Raw genomic sequence first — 15505 nt, 5'->3', positions numbered from 1 at the left:
TTCTCTTCCGTAAATCATTCAATTCATCAGGGACCTCAAGCATCCTCTGCAAACAATGGTCAGGAGGCTAGAGAGGTTTAGGAAATCTCATCGCCCCCCCCCCGGTCAACTTCACATAAAGTAGGACCCTCCCTATTGGCCGGATCAGCATCTACAGATTTACTTATCCGCTGCTGAAAATATCAAATAATAAAAAAACCTGATTTCCATAGAAAAAACATGCATATTTTGGCAGCCAATTCCATAGTAATGGGGGAGGGAGAGTAGGTGTGTGGCCCTTGAGTAAAATCAAACATTAGTGTGGGATGATGCCTTTAATCATTACATCCTAAGTTGGTTCCAATTAAAGGGATCCCCTCTGGTTTTCTAGGTATAAATGACTCCCAAATAGTTTTCTGGTCTCTTTTTCTGGGGCTATTCTTGAAGCTTGTTCAAGGCCCTACAGAAGGCAGGACTCATGAACCCATCAGCCACCACTGCCATATTTTAGACAGTAGTAGGTAAGACCAGCACCAGCGAGTGGCCTACTTCGGGAGCCGGTCAGGAACACTCCTCCGGCTAAATTCTCCTCCAAAAGCGAACCCTCCACCAAGCGGTAGGCAGACGAGTCTCTGGTGCAGGTAAGGGAGATGCAAACATTCAGGACCGTTTTTGATTTATTTTCAAGGCTCCACGCCAGCCTGCATGGTGATCGCCAGGGGCATAAATCTGTTCACCCGGTGTGTCTGAGGAGATTGAAGGCCGCAGACCAGTGCTTTCAGACTGGCCTGGCCGGGCGGGAGGCGAGATTGATGTTTGGACCCCGGAGATGAACCTTCAAATGGAGCCCTGCTCAAGCAGTAAATATATATTTATTTAAAGCAATTTTCCATTCTCTTTGCAGTGGCCATCACTTTGAGTTCAGGGACCCTGTTTGCCTCTTCAGACTATACCAGGCAGTCAGTGCGTCAACCGGTTTCACTTCCTCCCACGTTCGTGGTTGAAACATCTCACTTCCTTTTCATTATGTGGATGAAGAAGCGTATGAACTGATTTTTAATCCCGTCCTTGCAGGCTTCACAAGTTCCTCGTCGCCTTGCTTCACCCGATGCCAGGAAGGCCTTGCTGACGGTTCTAAAATCCCCTTTGGTTCCAGAGAGGCAAATCGGGGTGATAATTAAGCATAATAACCACTGAATAAGGCTCCTTTTACGAGAACGTGGAAATGTACAGGACAGCGGACACAAAAGACGGAGGAATATATATATAGAAGCAGGGCTCAGAAAAAGTTGAGTTAGAGAGAGAAAAAGCAGGAGGCATTTCTCTGTACATGGGATCTTGGATTTACCCAGTAAACCCGGTCAGGTTTTTTGGTTTTCATCTCAGGCAAAAACAAAAGAAAAAGAAACACTGAAGAAAACAAAAACGTTGTAAAATCTTAAGCACCAACTGCTATATTTTAATGTTCAGCTTTTGTGGGCAAGTCCACTTCCTTAGACCCATCCCCGAAAGCTCACATTAAAATATAGCCGTTAGTGTCTAAGGTACCACCACGTTTTTGACTTCTTTAATTTTTATTTTTCAGTTATCCTTGTACCATTTTTCTAATGGGCTCTGAGAACCTGGACAGTGCCGCCTTAACTTTGTTCTAAATGGACACCCAGTTGCATTTTTGTATATTTGAATTTGCTGCGGTGGCTTTCAAAGTTCTTGTGCTGCTGCTGTGTTTCATTGCATTTGCATCTGATTGGTTTTAACATTTTGCCTTGAGGAGGCTTTAGCAAGAAAGAAAGAAAGAAAGAAAGAAAGAAAGAAAGAAAGAAAGAAAGAAAGAAAGAAAGAAAGAAAGAAAGAAAGAAAGAAAGAAAGGTAGGTAGGTAGGTAGGTGGGTAGGTAGGTAGGTGGGTAGGTAGGTAGGTAGGTTAAAGTTAGGGTTAAGGTTAAGGTTAGGGTTAGGGTTAACCCACTGGAATGCAAGGAAAGAGAGAGAGAAGGAGAAAACAGGTAAAACGGTGATTTTTACATTATAAAATCAATAAACTATTAGATGTGTTAATGGATAAGTGTCAGCAGCTATTAGTCTTATGATGGTTTTGTAGAACCTCCCTAGCCAAAAGCAGTTTAACTTGCTGGTGGTTTCCACAGGCTTCTGGGAAACATGATACTGGGATGAGTCACAGATTGGGTCTGATTCAACCCTTCCGGGTCTGTTCTTATTATTTGTTGATGTACGTGTGTTACTTATAGAGCACTTTACACAGTACAGCTTGTTGTTGTTTTTCAAAAGACCTATAAAGCACGGAATATTGAGCAAAGGTGAGTGAGAGGCCATGATGGCCGCCTGGTGCATTTAAATTTCTGGACTTGTCTCCACTTAGAATATGCAGAAAGACACCAGGAGATCAAAATAGAAGCTTCTTGCGAGGAGATTTGCCTGTGGAAGACTCCTCGTCCACGCGGGTGAATCTTTTAGTTTCTTATCTTCATCACCAAGTATTGAACATACCTTTATGGCCCGAGTCCTGCTGTTAGAGACCCAGAATTTGTTTTTGTCACAAAATCTTAGAACGGCAGAGCTGGAAGGGACCCGATAGATCATCCAGTCCAGCCCCTGTCAAGGAGGCCCAGTGGGGGATTCGAATTCCCAACCTCTGGCTCCACAGACAGAGACCTCAACCCTGAAGCTATCCAGCAGCAGTTCAGTGTTTGGTTGGAAGTGAAACGGAGATGCTGCTCCCAAGCCGGGCCAAGTTAATTTTAAAACATTACTTTCAATTAACATTTAAACAATGCTGGGAGGAAAAGAAGTTTCAAAAAGAAAAATGTTGCATTAAAAAGTCACTTTCAAAACATTGTTTGGTAGACCAGAAGCAATAGTTACATTCTCATCATGTTTAATACAACTCTTAGCAATTAGGGTGCTCAATTTAACACATTGTTTCCAACCTCCAAGTTTTTGACCCGGTTTAAGGAGGCTTCGGAGAAGAGTCATAGCTCAGCGGTAGGGCATCTATGCAGCACACAGAAGATCCAGGTTCGGATTCTGAGTTCGAATCCTTTGCCTTAGTAGACAGCATTGCTAGAGAGGAGGGATAAAGCTTTTCATTTCTTGGACTACACACCCCATAATTCTTGTTCTACTCGACTTGCACCTTACAGACCCTGAAGTGTGGCTCACCTGGGAGAAAAAGGACTGAATTGGAAGGCTTTGAGGCTTAGCTGGGCCTAACTCTGCCCAAGCTTCCTGTTCCTGCCCCAGTGCTGTCTGGGAGCTTCCTCTCTGAACAGGAAGCTGAGTGGAGCTAGGCCTAGATAGGCCTCAAAGCCTTCTCACTGAGGCCGTTTCTCTCAGGCGAGCCACATTTAGGTGCCTGTAAAGTATCTATAAACCAGGCTGAACTCCCAGAATTGGGGGATTATGGGATTTGTAGTCTGAGGCATAAAATAATCCCATCCCTATTAGAGAATCCCTGGTCAGGTTTTAGTGTGCCCCAGCTCCGAATGCACATTTGTTTCCAGTTCACCCTCATTCCAGGTGCCATTTCTTTATTCCAATATTGTTCGGTCCGTCTCACCGCCTCCCGCTTTCGCAATCAACCGGCATCAATTTTATTATGATCATGGCTGTAATAGGGCAATTAAGAGCCGATATTTCCGCCGCCAGAAAAATAAAATAACGGATTGAGGGGGAAGGCATGGGAACATTTTATAGCATACAAATATTTGCTGGTTTCCCCTTTTCTCCCCTTCTTGGCACCCCCACCACCACCAGCTAAATTGCCCTATTAATGAAGCTACTAGCTTTGCCTTCAGCCAAATGGCTTGCTAATGGGCCCCCGGTTTTATATTTCTTTCCAGATTCCTAATTTTCTCTTTTTATAAGTCTCACAAGGACGGTTTTAATTTTATGAAAATCTTGGCAGGCAGAAATATGGGGCTTCGGTTGCTTTCTATCCTCAACCTGGTATAGAGAAGATACAGTGCAGAACAGATCCCGTTAAAAATAAAGATTGGTTTTCATACAGGATGTTTTTTGTATGAACCACCCAGAAGGCCCTGACCTGTTTTGGCAATGGGGATGCATCATGGGAAATGTAGTCCACAGAGCCCGTTTCCTGGCGTATCTGCCACAGAACATGACAGCTATGGTGGCTTACTGGTCATTCTGGCTTCTGAGACTGAAAATAGGACTGAACTATAGATGGGAAAATATCAGGAGTTGGGGACCACCATACCCTAAATCCTGCAGCCATCAAGATCCAGGATTATAGGAGATGTAGTTCAAAGAAGCAACCTTTTGCTGACGTTTTTACAACCTCGCATGCTGTTTGTGGTCTGAGTGGCTGGGATGGACTTATCTGGGCTGAAGTGACTGACCATCTATCCAGCTCTAATGAATAATTCCCTCCCACGTCTGAATTAAAAGAGAGCCCTGCCTATCTGCTGAGTGTATTTTCTCCTCCCCTGAGTCTGTTGAGAGCTGTTGTTTGTTAGCTGTTGACCTGTTCGCAACTGTAAGTAATTGGACATTTTTTTTATTCTTTCTCCTACAAATGTCTCAGAATGAATTATTGAGACTTTGAATGCCAGTGAATGAGAAAGGGGTGGACTATCTGAGGAACTTGAAGTGAATGTCACCTGTGAGTCTCTGTACATCTACTGCGTAGCATGAAGGAATTTTACAGGAATTGCCAAATTACATACTGTATATGCCACCCATGCCCTGAAGCAAAACTGCCTTGCCATTCACTTTTAGGAACGGAAGCTCTGAGAGTCACCTGATACCGGCCCGCCAAAGTGTGAAGGATTTCTTTGAGTTCCTGGCTGGTTTTTCTTTTTCTGCTTCTTCCCACCACATCTTAAGACCCCTCTAGAGTTGGCTTTCAAGGTGGACTTCTTGGGCTCATTGCCGAGAGAGTCTTGAATGAGTCCTGGTCTCTCACAGGCTTCCTGCCCATGAGTTTGGGTCTCCATGGTCCTCTCCTTAAATCCTTCTTCTTCCTGGGCTTGGCCCGCCTCCAAGGAACGGCTGCCATGTCCCATATTTGTACTCGAACTCTCCAGAGGGTGCCTTTCTGGAGAAGCCAGCTGGCTTTGCCCAGCCTCTAGAACCTGATCTTGTTCCATGAGGTCCATCCCAGATAACCTTGGTCCTACTCTGCAAACGTCTTGCAGATCCAGGGCCTCCATCGGTTTGCAATTGCTCAGCTCACAATTACTAATGGATTCCACCAAGGACTCCACCTGGAGAGCCATCTTTTCGTCTCCCACTTGTGACCAAGATGTTCTGCCTTGAGCACCTACATCGTCTTCAGCAGGTTCATCTCGATCACTCCGGGGGTGGAAGATGGACCTCTTTCCAGGAAGCTCTCTTGCCGAGGCCCATTTGTGTTCTGGACAATGGCTGGGAAGACAATCAAAGAGGATCCCTGGGTTAATTCAAGCACTGTCACACCTCTCAACTCTCTAGCGTGAGAGTCAACAATATATTCAGCTCACTCTTTTTTAGAGGGGCGCCCCCAAGTGGCCAAAAATGCCTATTTATCATAGTACATGCTTTTCCTCACCTCTGAACCTTGCATTTAGTGTGTGTTTTTTTGGGGGGAGAAGGTGACTGGAAGGGCTTAGCCAACAACTCTGAGGGTTGAGGTCGGTCTCTGAAGAAATCCCATTGCGAGAGGGAAAACGACTCAAGTCATTGGAAGTATATAAGTCTATTTAAATTTGATTTGACTCAAGTTTTCTCTGAGCTTCTTAGAGAACTAAAACAGACTCAGCTTCTGTTCTTCTTAAAAAATATCAGTTTCTCCTATCTGATCAGCTCTTATGATAAAAGCACACACTGGCCAGAACGCCATCTGAGGAAGACAGAGCCGCAGAAGGTGGTTAATAATAACCACGAAGGAAGGGAAATTTGGTGCTCACAGAGGCACCAGGCAAACTGACGTCTCTGACCCATTCAGAGCCAACTGGATCAGGCAGAATATACCTTTCCCCCTGCCTGGAAGGCAGGATGCACCTTGCTGCCGCCTCCCAGAATTCACTGCCTGAGGCAACCCGCCTCACTTTGCCCAATGACAGGGCCGACCATGAGTCAGAGGGGGAGAGAAGCCCAACCCTGAAGAGAAAGCAGAGCCACAGGGGAGGGGGGGGGAAATCTTCTAACCTTGCCATGGCACGCCCTAAATGCTTTAAAAAGGCGTTGGTAGGTTTAGCTTGCAGACGAGCCATGCGGAAAGTCTCTAGAGAAAGCCGCCCGCCTCAGACTTTGGCAGCTTTGTGGCAGGGTCGCCTTCTGAGAGGATCGGCGTGTTTTGCTCTGCGACAGGGACGTCTCCAGCGGCTCGGCCTCGGTGCTCCGAGCATCCGAGATCTGACAGCAACCCTGCCCAAGCAAAGCTCAGGGACCGGCTTCGGTGCTATCAACAAGGGGTGGTCTCCTAGCAACAGTTGCTTAGGAACCGTTGCCGGAGTTGCCCAAGGTTTCTTAATGAGCAAATTTGGCTTCTGCTGAGGGATGGGTGGGGAAGGCTGTATGTGTGGTGTTCATGTAGGTTTGGGTATCGTCACTGCTATGGGCTTTTAAGGGCCCCTGGCGACAATCTAAGAATCTTTGAACGGCAGAGCTGGAAGGGATCCTATAGATCATCAAGTCCAGCCCCCATCAAGGAGGCCCCGTGGCGGAATTGAACTCTTGATGTCTGGCTCTGCTTGGAAGTAACTAGTGACAGTTGCTCCTTACCTGGCTGCTATCCAGGCTGAACCAACAGGAAGCTAAACCAGGCGTTGTAATGGCGGAAAGAAGGAGCAGATTCTAGAACCATGGTGGTGGTTGACCCCAGGTCCATGTGGATAATAAATGTCCCTCTGGGTTTCCGTTGGAACTCACAAGAGTTCTCTAAGGTGCCCAAGGCCCAAAATAAGTGCCACTTAGTGGATTACTCCTGCAAAGTTTGGACCAAAACCTGGAGCAGATGGAAAGGGAATTATCAGCCTCTGATCCTTCTGGGAATTGTCATCGCCAAGGCACTCGGTTGAAGGAGCCATCCATGAGTGCAGGACACGCCACAATGGGCTCAAGTTATAGGAAGTCAGATTCCAGTTGAAAATCAGGAAAAACATCCTAACTGTTAGAGTAGTACGACAATGGAACCCATGGCCTTGAGAGGTGGTGAGTGCTCCATCACTGGAGGCCTTCAAGAGAAATTTAGACCACCACCTGGCAGATATCCTTTGAGTTGTATTCCCGCCTTGAGCAGGGGGTTGGACTAGATGGCCTTAAGAGGCCCCTTCCAACTCCGTTAATCTAAGATTCTATGCTAGCTTTGATGCCCACCCTTTGTATAATCTCTTCAACTCTGGCTGGCCCTTCAGAAACATCTTGCTTAGCTCCTATTTTATTACCTCCTGAGGACCTACCCACAACCTTTATTTCCCTATCTTAAAAAAAAAAAACGCAACCCAGGCCTCTAAAGATCTTTTCATAAATTGGTTGAGAGTCAGAACATCTTAATGTCCCCGTTCGCGATGGAGCCTTCACGACGATGAGCGTCAGCCCCATAAAGACGATTTTGCGGTTCTCCTCGTGCCAATTTTACGAGCGCGGCTGAGCCGCTTTTAATTTCAGCTCCGTTATTTGTAGCTGGGTTTTATAGCTTGTTATCGGATCGACTTTTTTTTATTGTGTGTTTTTGTTGGCTTGACGCGTTTTAAATGGTCTGTCACCCTGAGAACCTCCATTATCGGGGTGGCAACAAATAAATAAGTGGGAGCATGAGAAAGATGTGTATGAAATGATTAATGCTCTGGCGTGGAGGAAGCAGACAGAAACGAATTCTTCTCCTGCTCTCATAAATGCTAAAATTCAATTGGTTCAACCAATGAGGCGAAACAGCACAAGATTTAGGACAGATAAAAGAGCGTCTTCATACAGCGCCTCATTAAAAGGGATCCTTGCTTGTTCCATCTTTTTGTACACTACAATGAAGAGCTGCAACACAATTCTCTTCACTGGTGGGGGATTGGTTCTTCTTTTTAGTGAGGAATCTCTTTACCCTTTCCCTAGTGCAGTTGCATTGACAAGAACCAAATTTGCACAAAATTCTCCACTTTGCACAAATGTGCTTCGGTAGACTTCATTTTCCAGAAAAGTTAGCCCTGCACGAATCGACAAATCACCAAAAAGCGGCAGTGCGGTCGAAGAGTGTGAAGCACGAGATAGGTTGCTCGCATCTTTCTGAACCACCAGCACTCCTTCCCTGCTCACTCTGTGTGTTTGCCCTTACCTTCTCAAATGGGAGCTTGGATGGGGTGGAGAGTGGAGGAAGAACTGTTTTTCTCATTTTGTTTGCAGATGAAGCATCTCAAGGGGCTTGAAAATACCTTGGTGACTTGTCTCGGGGTGTCGCGGCAGTCTGAGTTAACACGAATGAGGAATTTATTTCTGACCTCAATAGTTGGGAGTTCGATTCCCCGCTGTACCTCTTTGACAGGGGCTGGACTGGATGATCTATAAGGTTCCTTCCAGCTTCACCGTTCTAGGGTGATTATTATAAATGTGTTGCAGAGCACCGAGTGCGAACTAGACAAAAGAGAGGGTAGACGTTTCCAACCCCCACAGGCATTCAGGTTCACTGGCTTTTCTGAATGGCTGGCCTCGGACCTATATTTTTAGATCATAATTTGTTACTTCTTTTGTGAGCCCCGAACAGCTCAACCTGCAGTTCAGGCGAAGCCTTTGAAATTGTAATGAGCCTTTGATTTCCAATGAAGGCCAAGGAGAAGGGGGCGGCAGCAGGATATTGAGCCGCAGGAAACAATGGTGGGTGCCGTGACCGTTTCCAGAGGTGAGGAGGAACGATAAAGGCATCTGATGTCCACCGAACGACTACCCTGCTTTTATAGGCCTCGGAACACATAAAATAACCCCAGAACAGAGCTGTGAACCTGGAGCCATTAAAGGGATCGCCGCCAGGCCTGTCCTGTCCTTTTCACTGTGGTTGAAGGATGCCGACCTGTGGCCTTGATTTGAAGGGCGCTGAACAGAAAACCAATCCTCCCCACACTGTGTATGATAACATTTCGGCTAGGAACTTAGAAGAACCGCCTGTTGAGGGTGGGGACCTTCAGAAAATCCTTGTGGTTGACTTTCCTTTGCTAAATGTGGAACTGGATTTTGCCCCTGTCCTTTTGCCAAGCTCTGCCTTCCCTCGTTGGTCCCACCTGAAAACCAACCTCAACACAGCCAATCCTCCTCATCCTCATCCTCACCACCAAGTCAATTCTGACTTACAGTGATCCTTTTCACAATTTTCCAGGTAGAGAAGACTCAGAAGTAGTGTCCCCTTCCCTTCCTCCAGGGGGCGCCCTGGGACTGTGCAGCTGGCCCAAGGCTACCCTGGCTGGCTCTACTACCACAGTGGGAATCGAACTCCCAACCTCTGGTTTTGCAGCCAGAGACTTAACTCACTGAGCTATCCAGCCAGCTTACAGAGCCAATAGGATATATAAAACCCTCAGTGTACAGAAGAAGGAATGACGTCAGTTAAGTTGCCCACAAGAACTTTTGTTCTGCAAACCTGTTTCAGTTCTGCACTACAGCCAGTGTTCAGGGATGATGGAATCTGTAGTCCAAACTGCAACCTAAACTGATGAAATTGAGGAATTCAGCCTGTATTCTTTCGGTCCCTAGATGTGACTCTCAGGATGAGCTACCTGAACCTCAAAATGTACCAGTGCCTCACTCAACAGCTTTGCAAATGGTTAGGGTTGTAGCTCTTGGTGGCAATTTCCATGGCTGTCTCCCGGATACACATTTTGGAGATCCGAAAGGGCGCCCCTTCCCGACAGAAGCTTGCCTGGTACAGACGCCTCTCAGCCACGTCTCAATGGACTTGAAGTGGTACTCCATGTTTCCGTATGTGCCGGAGACAAATTTGTAGGATTCGAAGATGTGGACCGTGTCTCGTTTCCACCTGGCCCCGAGGCTGCGGTCTCCGTCCCCCAACCAGATTTCTACATGGACGATATCATGGGGTTGCCGTTTCCCTGCAAGGAAGGGGGGGGGGGGGTAAGTGAAAATGGTGGAACACCGGTTTGGAATTAATTGGGCTACCTCCAGATAGAAGAAGAGGGTTTGGCTTATTGGTAGCTCCAGGACTGACATCAGAAAATCACACCGCTTTCAGGTTAGGTCTTCCTTGCCCTTGCTACCTGAGGCCCTTTTTCGTGAAGATCGGGGACACTTTCTAAAAAGACACTTTTCCAGAATCCTGCAGCCTGCATGGGCACCTGTGCTAGCTGGAAGACTGGGAGTTGTAGTCAAAGTAACTTTCCCAAGTTCTACTAAAGATGCTCAGCGGTGCGTTTAAACCTTCTCCATATTAAGTGCTCCACAGTTTGTTTGTTTATTTATTTACTTACAAGATTTTTTTTAGCTGCGCTATTGCCAGTTGAGATATAAAAATAGGAATTGGATTTTTTTTTTATTTGTAGGACAACAAATCTCATCATTCCCCATTCTGGGAGTTCTACCTGAAGCTGAGCTAGGCCTAGCTCCTCCCAAGCTTCCTGCTCAGAAAGAAAGCTCCCAGCTAGCACTGGGGCAGGAACAGGAAGCTTGGGTGGAGCTAGGCCTAGTTAAACTTCAAAGCCTTCCCGTTCAGGCCTTTTGATCCACATTTAGGTGTCTTGAATGATGAATTATGGGATTAGCCGAAGAAATCTGAAAACACCATCCCTAATATAAAGTCAGTATCGAAAACTACCCTAGACTGGGTCTTCCTATTGTTTTATGTAGTCCAACACACTTTTAGCAAAGTTCCTTTTCAACTGGGGATACTGGGAATTGAACCAGGGACCTTCCATTTGAAGAACAGGTCCTCTACTGATTAGTTATGGGCCTCTCCTAGAAGACACTTTGCACCACGGAGCCATTCCTTTCACCAGAGGAAGTTTCCAGCTTGGGTGCCGAGTTCCGGTTTGAGAAGGATCGTGACAGATGCCTCAGGTTCAACCTTAACCACCGTTCTCACGATACAGATTGAACGGGAGATCTTTCTGTTCATGGATGGCTTTGGTCTTCCATTGACTCCTTTGGCTGCTTGGGTTCACCTCACCCTCCTAGGCCCAATTTATATTCTTGGTTTAAATCCAATTGTTAATGGCAGCTAGAAAGGACCCACTTCATCCATAGGGACTCGGATCTGCTCCAGTTGAGGCTGGCATTGGAGTTTGGCCAGAACCTCCTCCGCAGGGGAGAAGCATCACAACGGAAGGAGGGAAGTGGAGGAAGAAAGATAGGAAAGGGGATCACATGGTAGACCTTACGTTGGGCATCAAAGTATGTTCCCGAAATGAAGATGAGATCTCCTGGTTGCAGGTGTTCCTTACTGGGAACAGTAATGGGAAGGGTGTCATACTGATACGCCTGGTTCCCGGGACCAATGGAGAAGCCAAAATCTTGGGCTAAGTCCTGCATCACTCTTCGGATGAGCCCGCAACAATCCAGGAAAAGTCGAGATTCATACTCGGGGCCTGCAGAGTCAAGCAAAGTGAGTGCATAGTCGGACTCCTGTATCTGTGGGGGGTTGGTTCCTAGCCCCCACCCCCACCCCCATGGATGCTGAAAAATACAGATTATAATGAAGGCTATATATAACACGGTATCTGACTCCGTCTAGTGGCCAGTTCTAGTAACCTCTCATTTAGAAATATGTGAAACAGTGGATACTGATCCTGTGGATAAGAGGACCCCTATGGTATTACAAACAACATACTAATCTAGCAGAATTTATGTTTGAGATATGTGACTCATTGCAAAACAAAGCCCATATCTCCTTTGCAAAAACCCATAACAAAAAAGAACAAGCTGTTGGATAAGGTTGAAAATTTTCAGCTGTGACAATAAGTGTCTTTCAGCACTTACAGACTTCCCTTTTCTAATGATGTGCTCTCTATAATGTACAGTTTGACCTAGGGGTATAGAGAGAACACAAAAAAGATGTTGTCCTCCGTGATTTCTTGTTCACAGTGATTTTGTGAAAATCTCTGTCTCAAGATCTGTGAGATTCACATCTGTAGTGTGAACCCTCAGATCCTGGATTTTGAAGCTATGCAAAACTTTGAGTAAGTACTTTATTGTAAACTGTTTACTTTGGCTGTATTTTATTGTAAAATCCATACTTCCATTCATGGCCCACACAAACATAAGATGCCCGTTCTCGACAAAACTTGAGAATTATTCCCATTTTTCTTCTTTGTACTACCACCCTCAGTATTCCCCAGCCAATAAATGGATCGGGGATTCTGGGATTTGTAGTCCAAAGGAAAAAACCACACCCAAGCCCTATCTGTAGGTTGGTAATTTTTTTTTAGCTGAACAGAAATTCGGAAATGCACGAAAAGCAGCAGAGTGGGGCATTTCAAATTCCGCCGCTCCGGGAAGCGGTGTTCTTCTCCAGTTTATAAAATGGTGACATTTCATGCAAAATGCTGAATGGCTTGGTGGCATGAAAGCTAACTGACCAGAAAAAGGAAAATGAGGTTTCCATTCTCTGTGCAGTTTCTGCCCTTGTTCCTAATTCGCACTGTGTGCATACACTGAAACACCCGCACCAGGGCTAACAACTGGCTCCTCATCTCTTTATCCTTGTTTTCCTCAAAAGAGCGGGTCGAGATTTGTATTCCTCCCACATGGGCTCCAGCTGTGAACATTAATTCTGAAAACAAACATATATTGTAGAGTTGACCTTTCGGAGGTTTAGCCTCGTCTCCTCCACTTCTTGTCCTTAAGGAGAGTCTCTGCGCTCCTCCTGAAAAGCCGCTGCTCATTCAGATCCCAGCCCTCCTGAGGCGCTTCCCATCATCGTAATGAGGAGACCCATTCACTTGGAAAGGCCAGGCGAGGATGAATGATTCATGTTTTCCCCCCTCTAATTTTGCTCGTATGCCATCCGCACAAAAGCTGGGATCAATTCGTTAGTCCGGCTGTCACAAAATTCAGGGCACGCCACAGCCAAGCGCATCCTCACTAGCACAAAGCAGCTGTGGCAAAAGCTAGTGTCCTACTGCAGTAGCATCGCGGATTATTATATTTTAAGGGACCCTCGAGGTCATCTCATCCCACTTCCGGTTGTGTGCAGGATTTCCTGGAGCTTTTGCAACCTCGCAGGCTGCCTGTAGTAGGGATCGGGTGGGAGGGACCTTTCCGGGCTGGGGTGGCTGTCAATCACTAATCACACGAACCAATCCTTCCTTCCCTAGCGCTGAATTGAGAGATAGCCCCGCCTCTCTGCTCTGCCATTTCCCCTCTCTTTTGTCTGTTTGGGGATGATGTCTCTTTTCCTCATCTGTGTTGAAAGAAATATGCAGAAATAGAAAAAAAAAGTCCCTTACTTCCAGGTTCGTGGTAGTTCTTGGCGTACGGCACCCCGATGTAACGTTTTGCCTGATCAAGGAACTTCATTCGGAGTTCCCACCGGGCATCCGGCTGCTGCAGCCTTCTCTGGATGCAAACATTCTTTCCAGGAAGACTTTGGAGCGCCTCCTAGAGGCAAAGACAAGGGAGGAGAGATGTAACTGAAAAAGTAGACTCAATGAGGGTACAAAATCTTCTTGCTTCTCTCTCACAACAACCCTGTGAGGTAGGTCTGGCTGTCCTGAGATTAACCATTAAGCTTCCTGGCTAGGTGTGGTTTGAACCAACGGCCTCCTAAGTCAAATGCTCTAAACACCACCCCACACTAGAGTCATCTACGTGGTGATGATGGCCAAAGTGGCAATTGATTGATTTCACATTTCTTTGTCCTGATCCTCAGAAAGGGGGAGAAGGACTCTCAGAGCAGGTGACATGTAATCGATAAAAGAAAGTCCTTGCCAATGAATTTGTAATCTAAAAAGACACGGCACAAAAGGGCAAAAAGGAGGAGGAGGGTAGAGGAAAAAGCAAGCCGCCTTTCAGCAGGCTGGCTGGAATAGTTGAGTTTCCCATCTCATCTGCTTCTGCTGAGGTTCCTGGTGGTAATGACTGTATTCAAAAGAAGGCAGACAAGAAACAGAAGATCCACGGGGGAAAAAAATCTTCCAGTGACGTGATTTATATCAGATACAAGCCCTCTGTCGTCCTACAAGTCCCATGTACCCCCAAAAAACCATGGACGAGCAGGGATGTTATGAAGTGTTGCCCAACAGCCACCCAAGATGTCCACCCCTTGTTTACATGGGGAGTTGTCTGACTTAAGACTATTAAACCACTCAGGGACTCCTGGCCTTTCACCAGCCTTTGGGGGGCAGCGGCGGGAGGAAGACTTTTCCTTCCAGCCCTACTCTTAGGAATTTCTGAAACCAGATCCGTTTACCTGCATGGCCTCTCACAAACATCCCCAAATTTTGTAGTCTTCCGTTGGTGAATGTTGTTGAACGATCCACTTCGTTCACAGGCGGCTGGGGCACAGAGTGAGTATCAGAGGAAGCCACTAGGTGGCGCTGCAAAGCCATCCCTCGCCTTCAAGTTCCCTGGCTATTTCTAGAGACCTTTTTCTTTCATTTTCTTTTTTCCCCCCCATGCAAATATTATTTTTGCACACTCCCACCCATGCCAAGGAGCAAGGAGTCCCTAGGACACCTTGAGCTAGGGATTCTCTTTGGAGAGCCGGGGACTATATCCTTTGTGTTTAGGTTATATGTAGGCGAACAACATGATACGCCCAGCAGACAACACAGAGCCTGGAAAATGTTAAATCTGTGGACGACAACTCCCAGAGCCTGGGGCATTCTGGGATTTGAACTCCAGGTCCCATCTTGAGAGTGCTGGCCCTGCTGGCTGTGGGATGCTGGGTTTTGTAGTCCCTGCCTCCCAGCCTTTTATCTCCCTCCCTACACTGCAATTCAAATGAAGTCACAACTTCACTGCTGGCTCTAGTAAGATCTCTGCTGATGAGTTATTTCAATAAAAAAACCCACTTAATCAGTTTATTATGTTTCCATTTTGGACTTGCATGGCAGGTGCAATTAATAGAAAAGGTTCGATCCATAGCAGACATGTGTGCTTGTGTTCTGCTCAACGCCACAGACAGAACACCTTAATTGGGATTTAGGCTATTAACATCGAACTAAACCTATTAATCATTCGAAAGCTATTGATTCGAGCGGACAATGATAAATGGCCTGAACTTGTTGCAATGCTAACTGAGCCAAAAAGATTTCCTTCTCATCACCATCATTTTAGAACGGCCGAGCTGGAAGGGACTCTAAGGGGTCATCAAGTCCAGCCCTTGCCAAGGAGGACCAGGGAGGATTTGAACTCCCAACCTTTTCCTGACTTCTCTGCTGCCTTTTCCTTTTCTGTCTGTCTCTCCCTCTCATCCTCCATGTACAATAAGCCTTTTTTTTTGTCTCCCTTATTTTTTTTTCTGCCTCTCCCTTCTCCGGCTCTCATCTTTTCTTTTATTTCCCATCTGTTTTTCTCACCCGGAAGCACCGACATCCTTTCAATTTTATTATTTTCTCCTAATTTCCCTTTGAAAGC

At 46.3% G+C, this 15505-nt stretch overlaps 1 protein-coding gene across 7 annotated transcripts in view; it reads right to left on the bottom strand.

The window, feature by feature from the left end:
• The window catches only part of TTLL10 (tubulin tyrosine ligase like 10), a 121104-nt gene that overhangs the window by 22398 nt on the left and 83201 nt on the right, over positions 1 to 15505 (bottom strand). For 4 of the 7 annotated variants that reach the window (XM_078379245.1, XM_072977606.2, XM_072977607.2 and 1 more), the window contains 4 exons: positions 13375 to 13525; positions 11308 to 11514; positions 9837 to 10026; positions 4758 to 5383 (listed from right to left, as the gene is read on the bottom strand). In XM_078379245.1, coding sequence (XP_078235371.1) covers positions 4758 to 5383; positions 9837 to 10026; positions 11308 to 11514; positions 13375 to 13525 — 1174 coding nt within the window. Of the gene's footprint in view, positions 1 to 4757; positions 5384 to 6145; positions 9479 to 9836; positions 10027 to 11307; positions 11515 to 13374; positions 13526 to 15505 lie in introns of those variants that run through there. The other 3 variants (XM_078379246.1, XM_078379247.1, XM_020782275.3) reach the window with 3 other exon arrangements.

The sequence above is a fragment of the Pogona vitticeps genome, chromosome 7 (genome assembly GCF_051106095.1).
Source record: "Pogona vitticeps strain Pit_001003342236 chromosome 7, PviZW2.1, whole genome shotgun sequence".
Lineage (NCBI taxonomy): Eukaryota > Metazoa > Chordata > Lepidosauria > Squamata > Agamidae > Pogona > Pogona vitticeps.
Note: the sequence above shows the minus strand (reverse complement) of the source record. Positions and strands in the feature narration are given on the sequence as shown.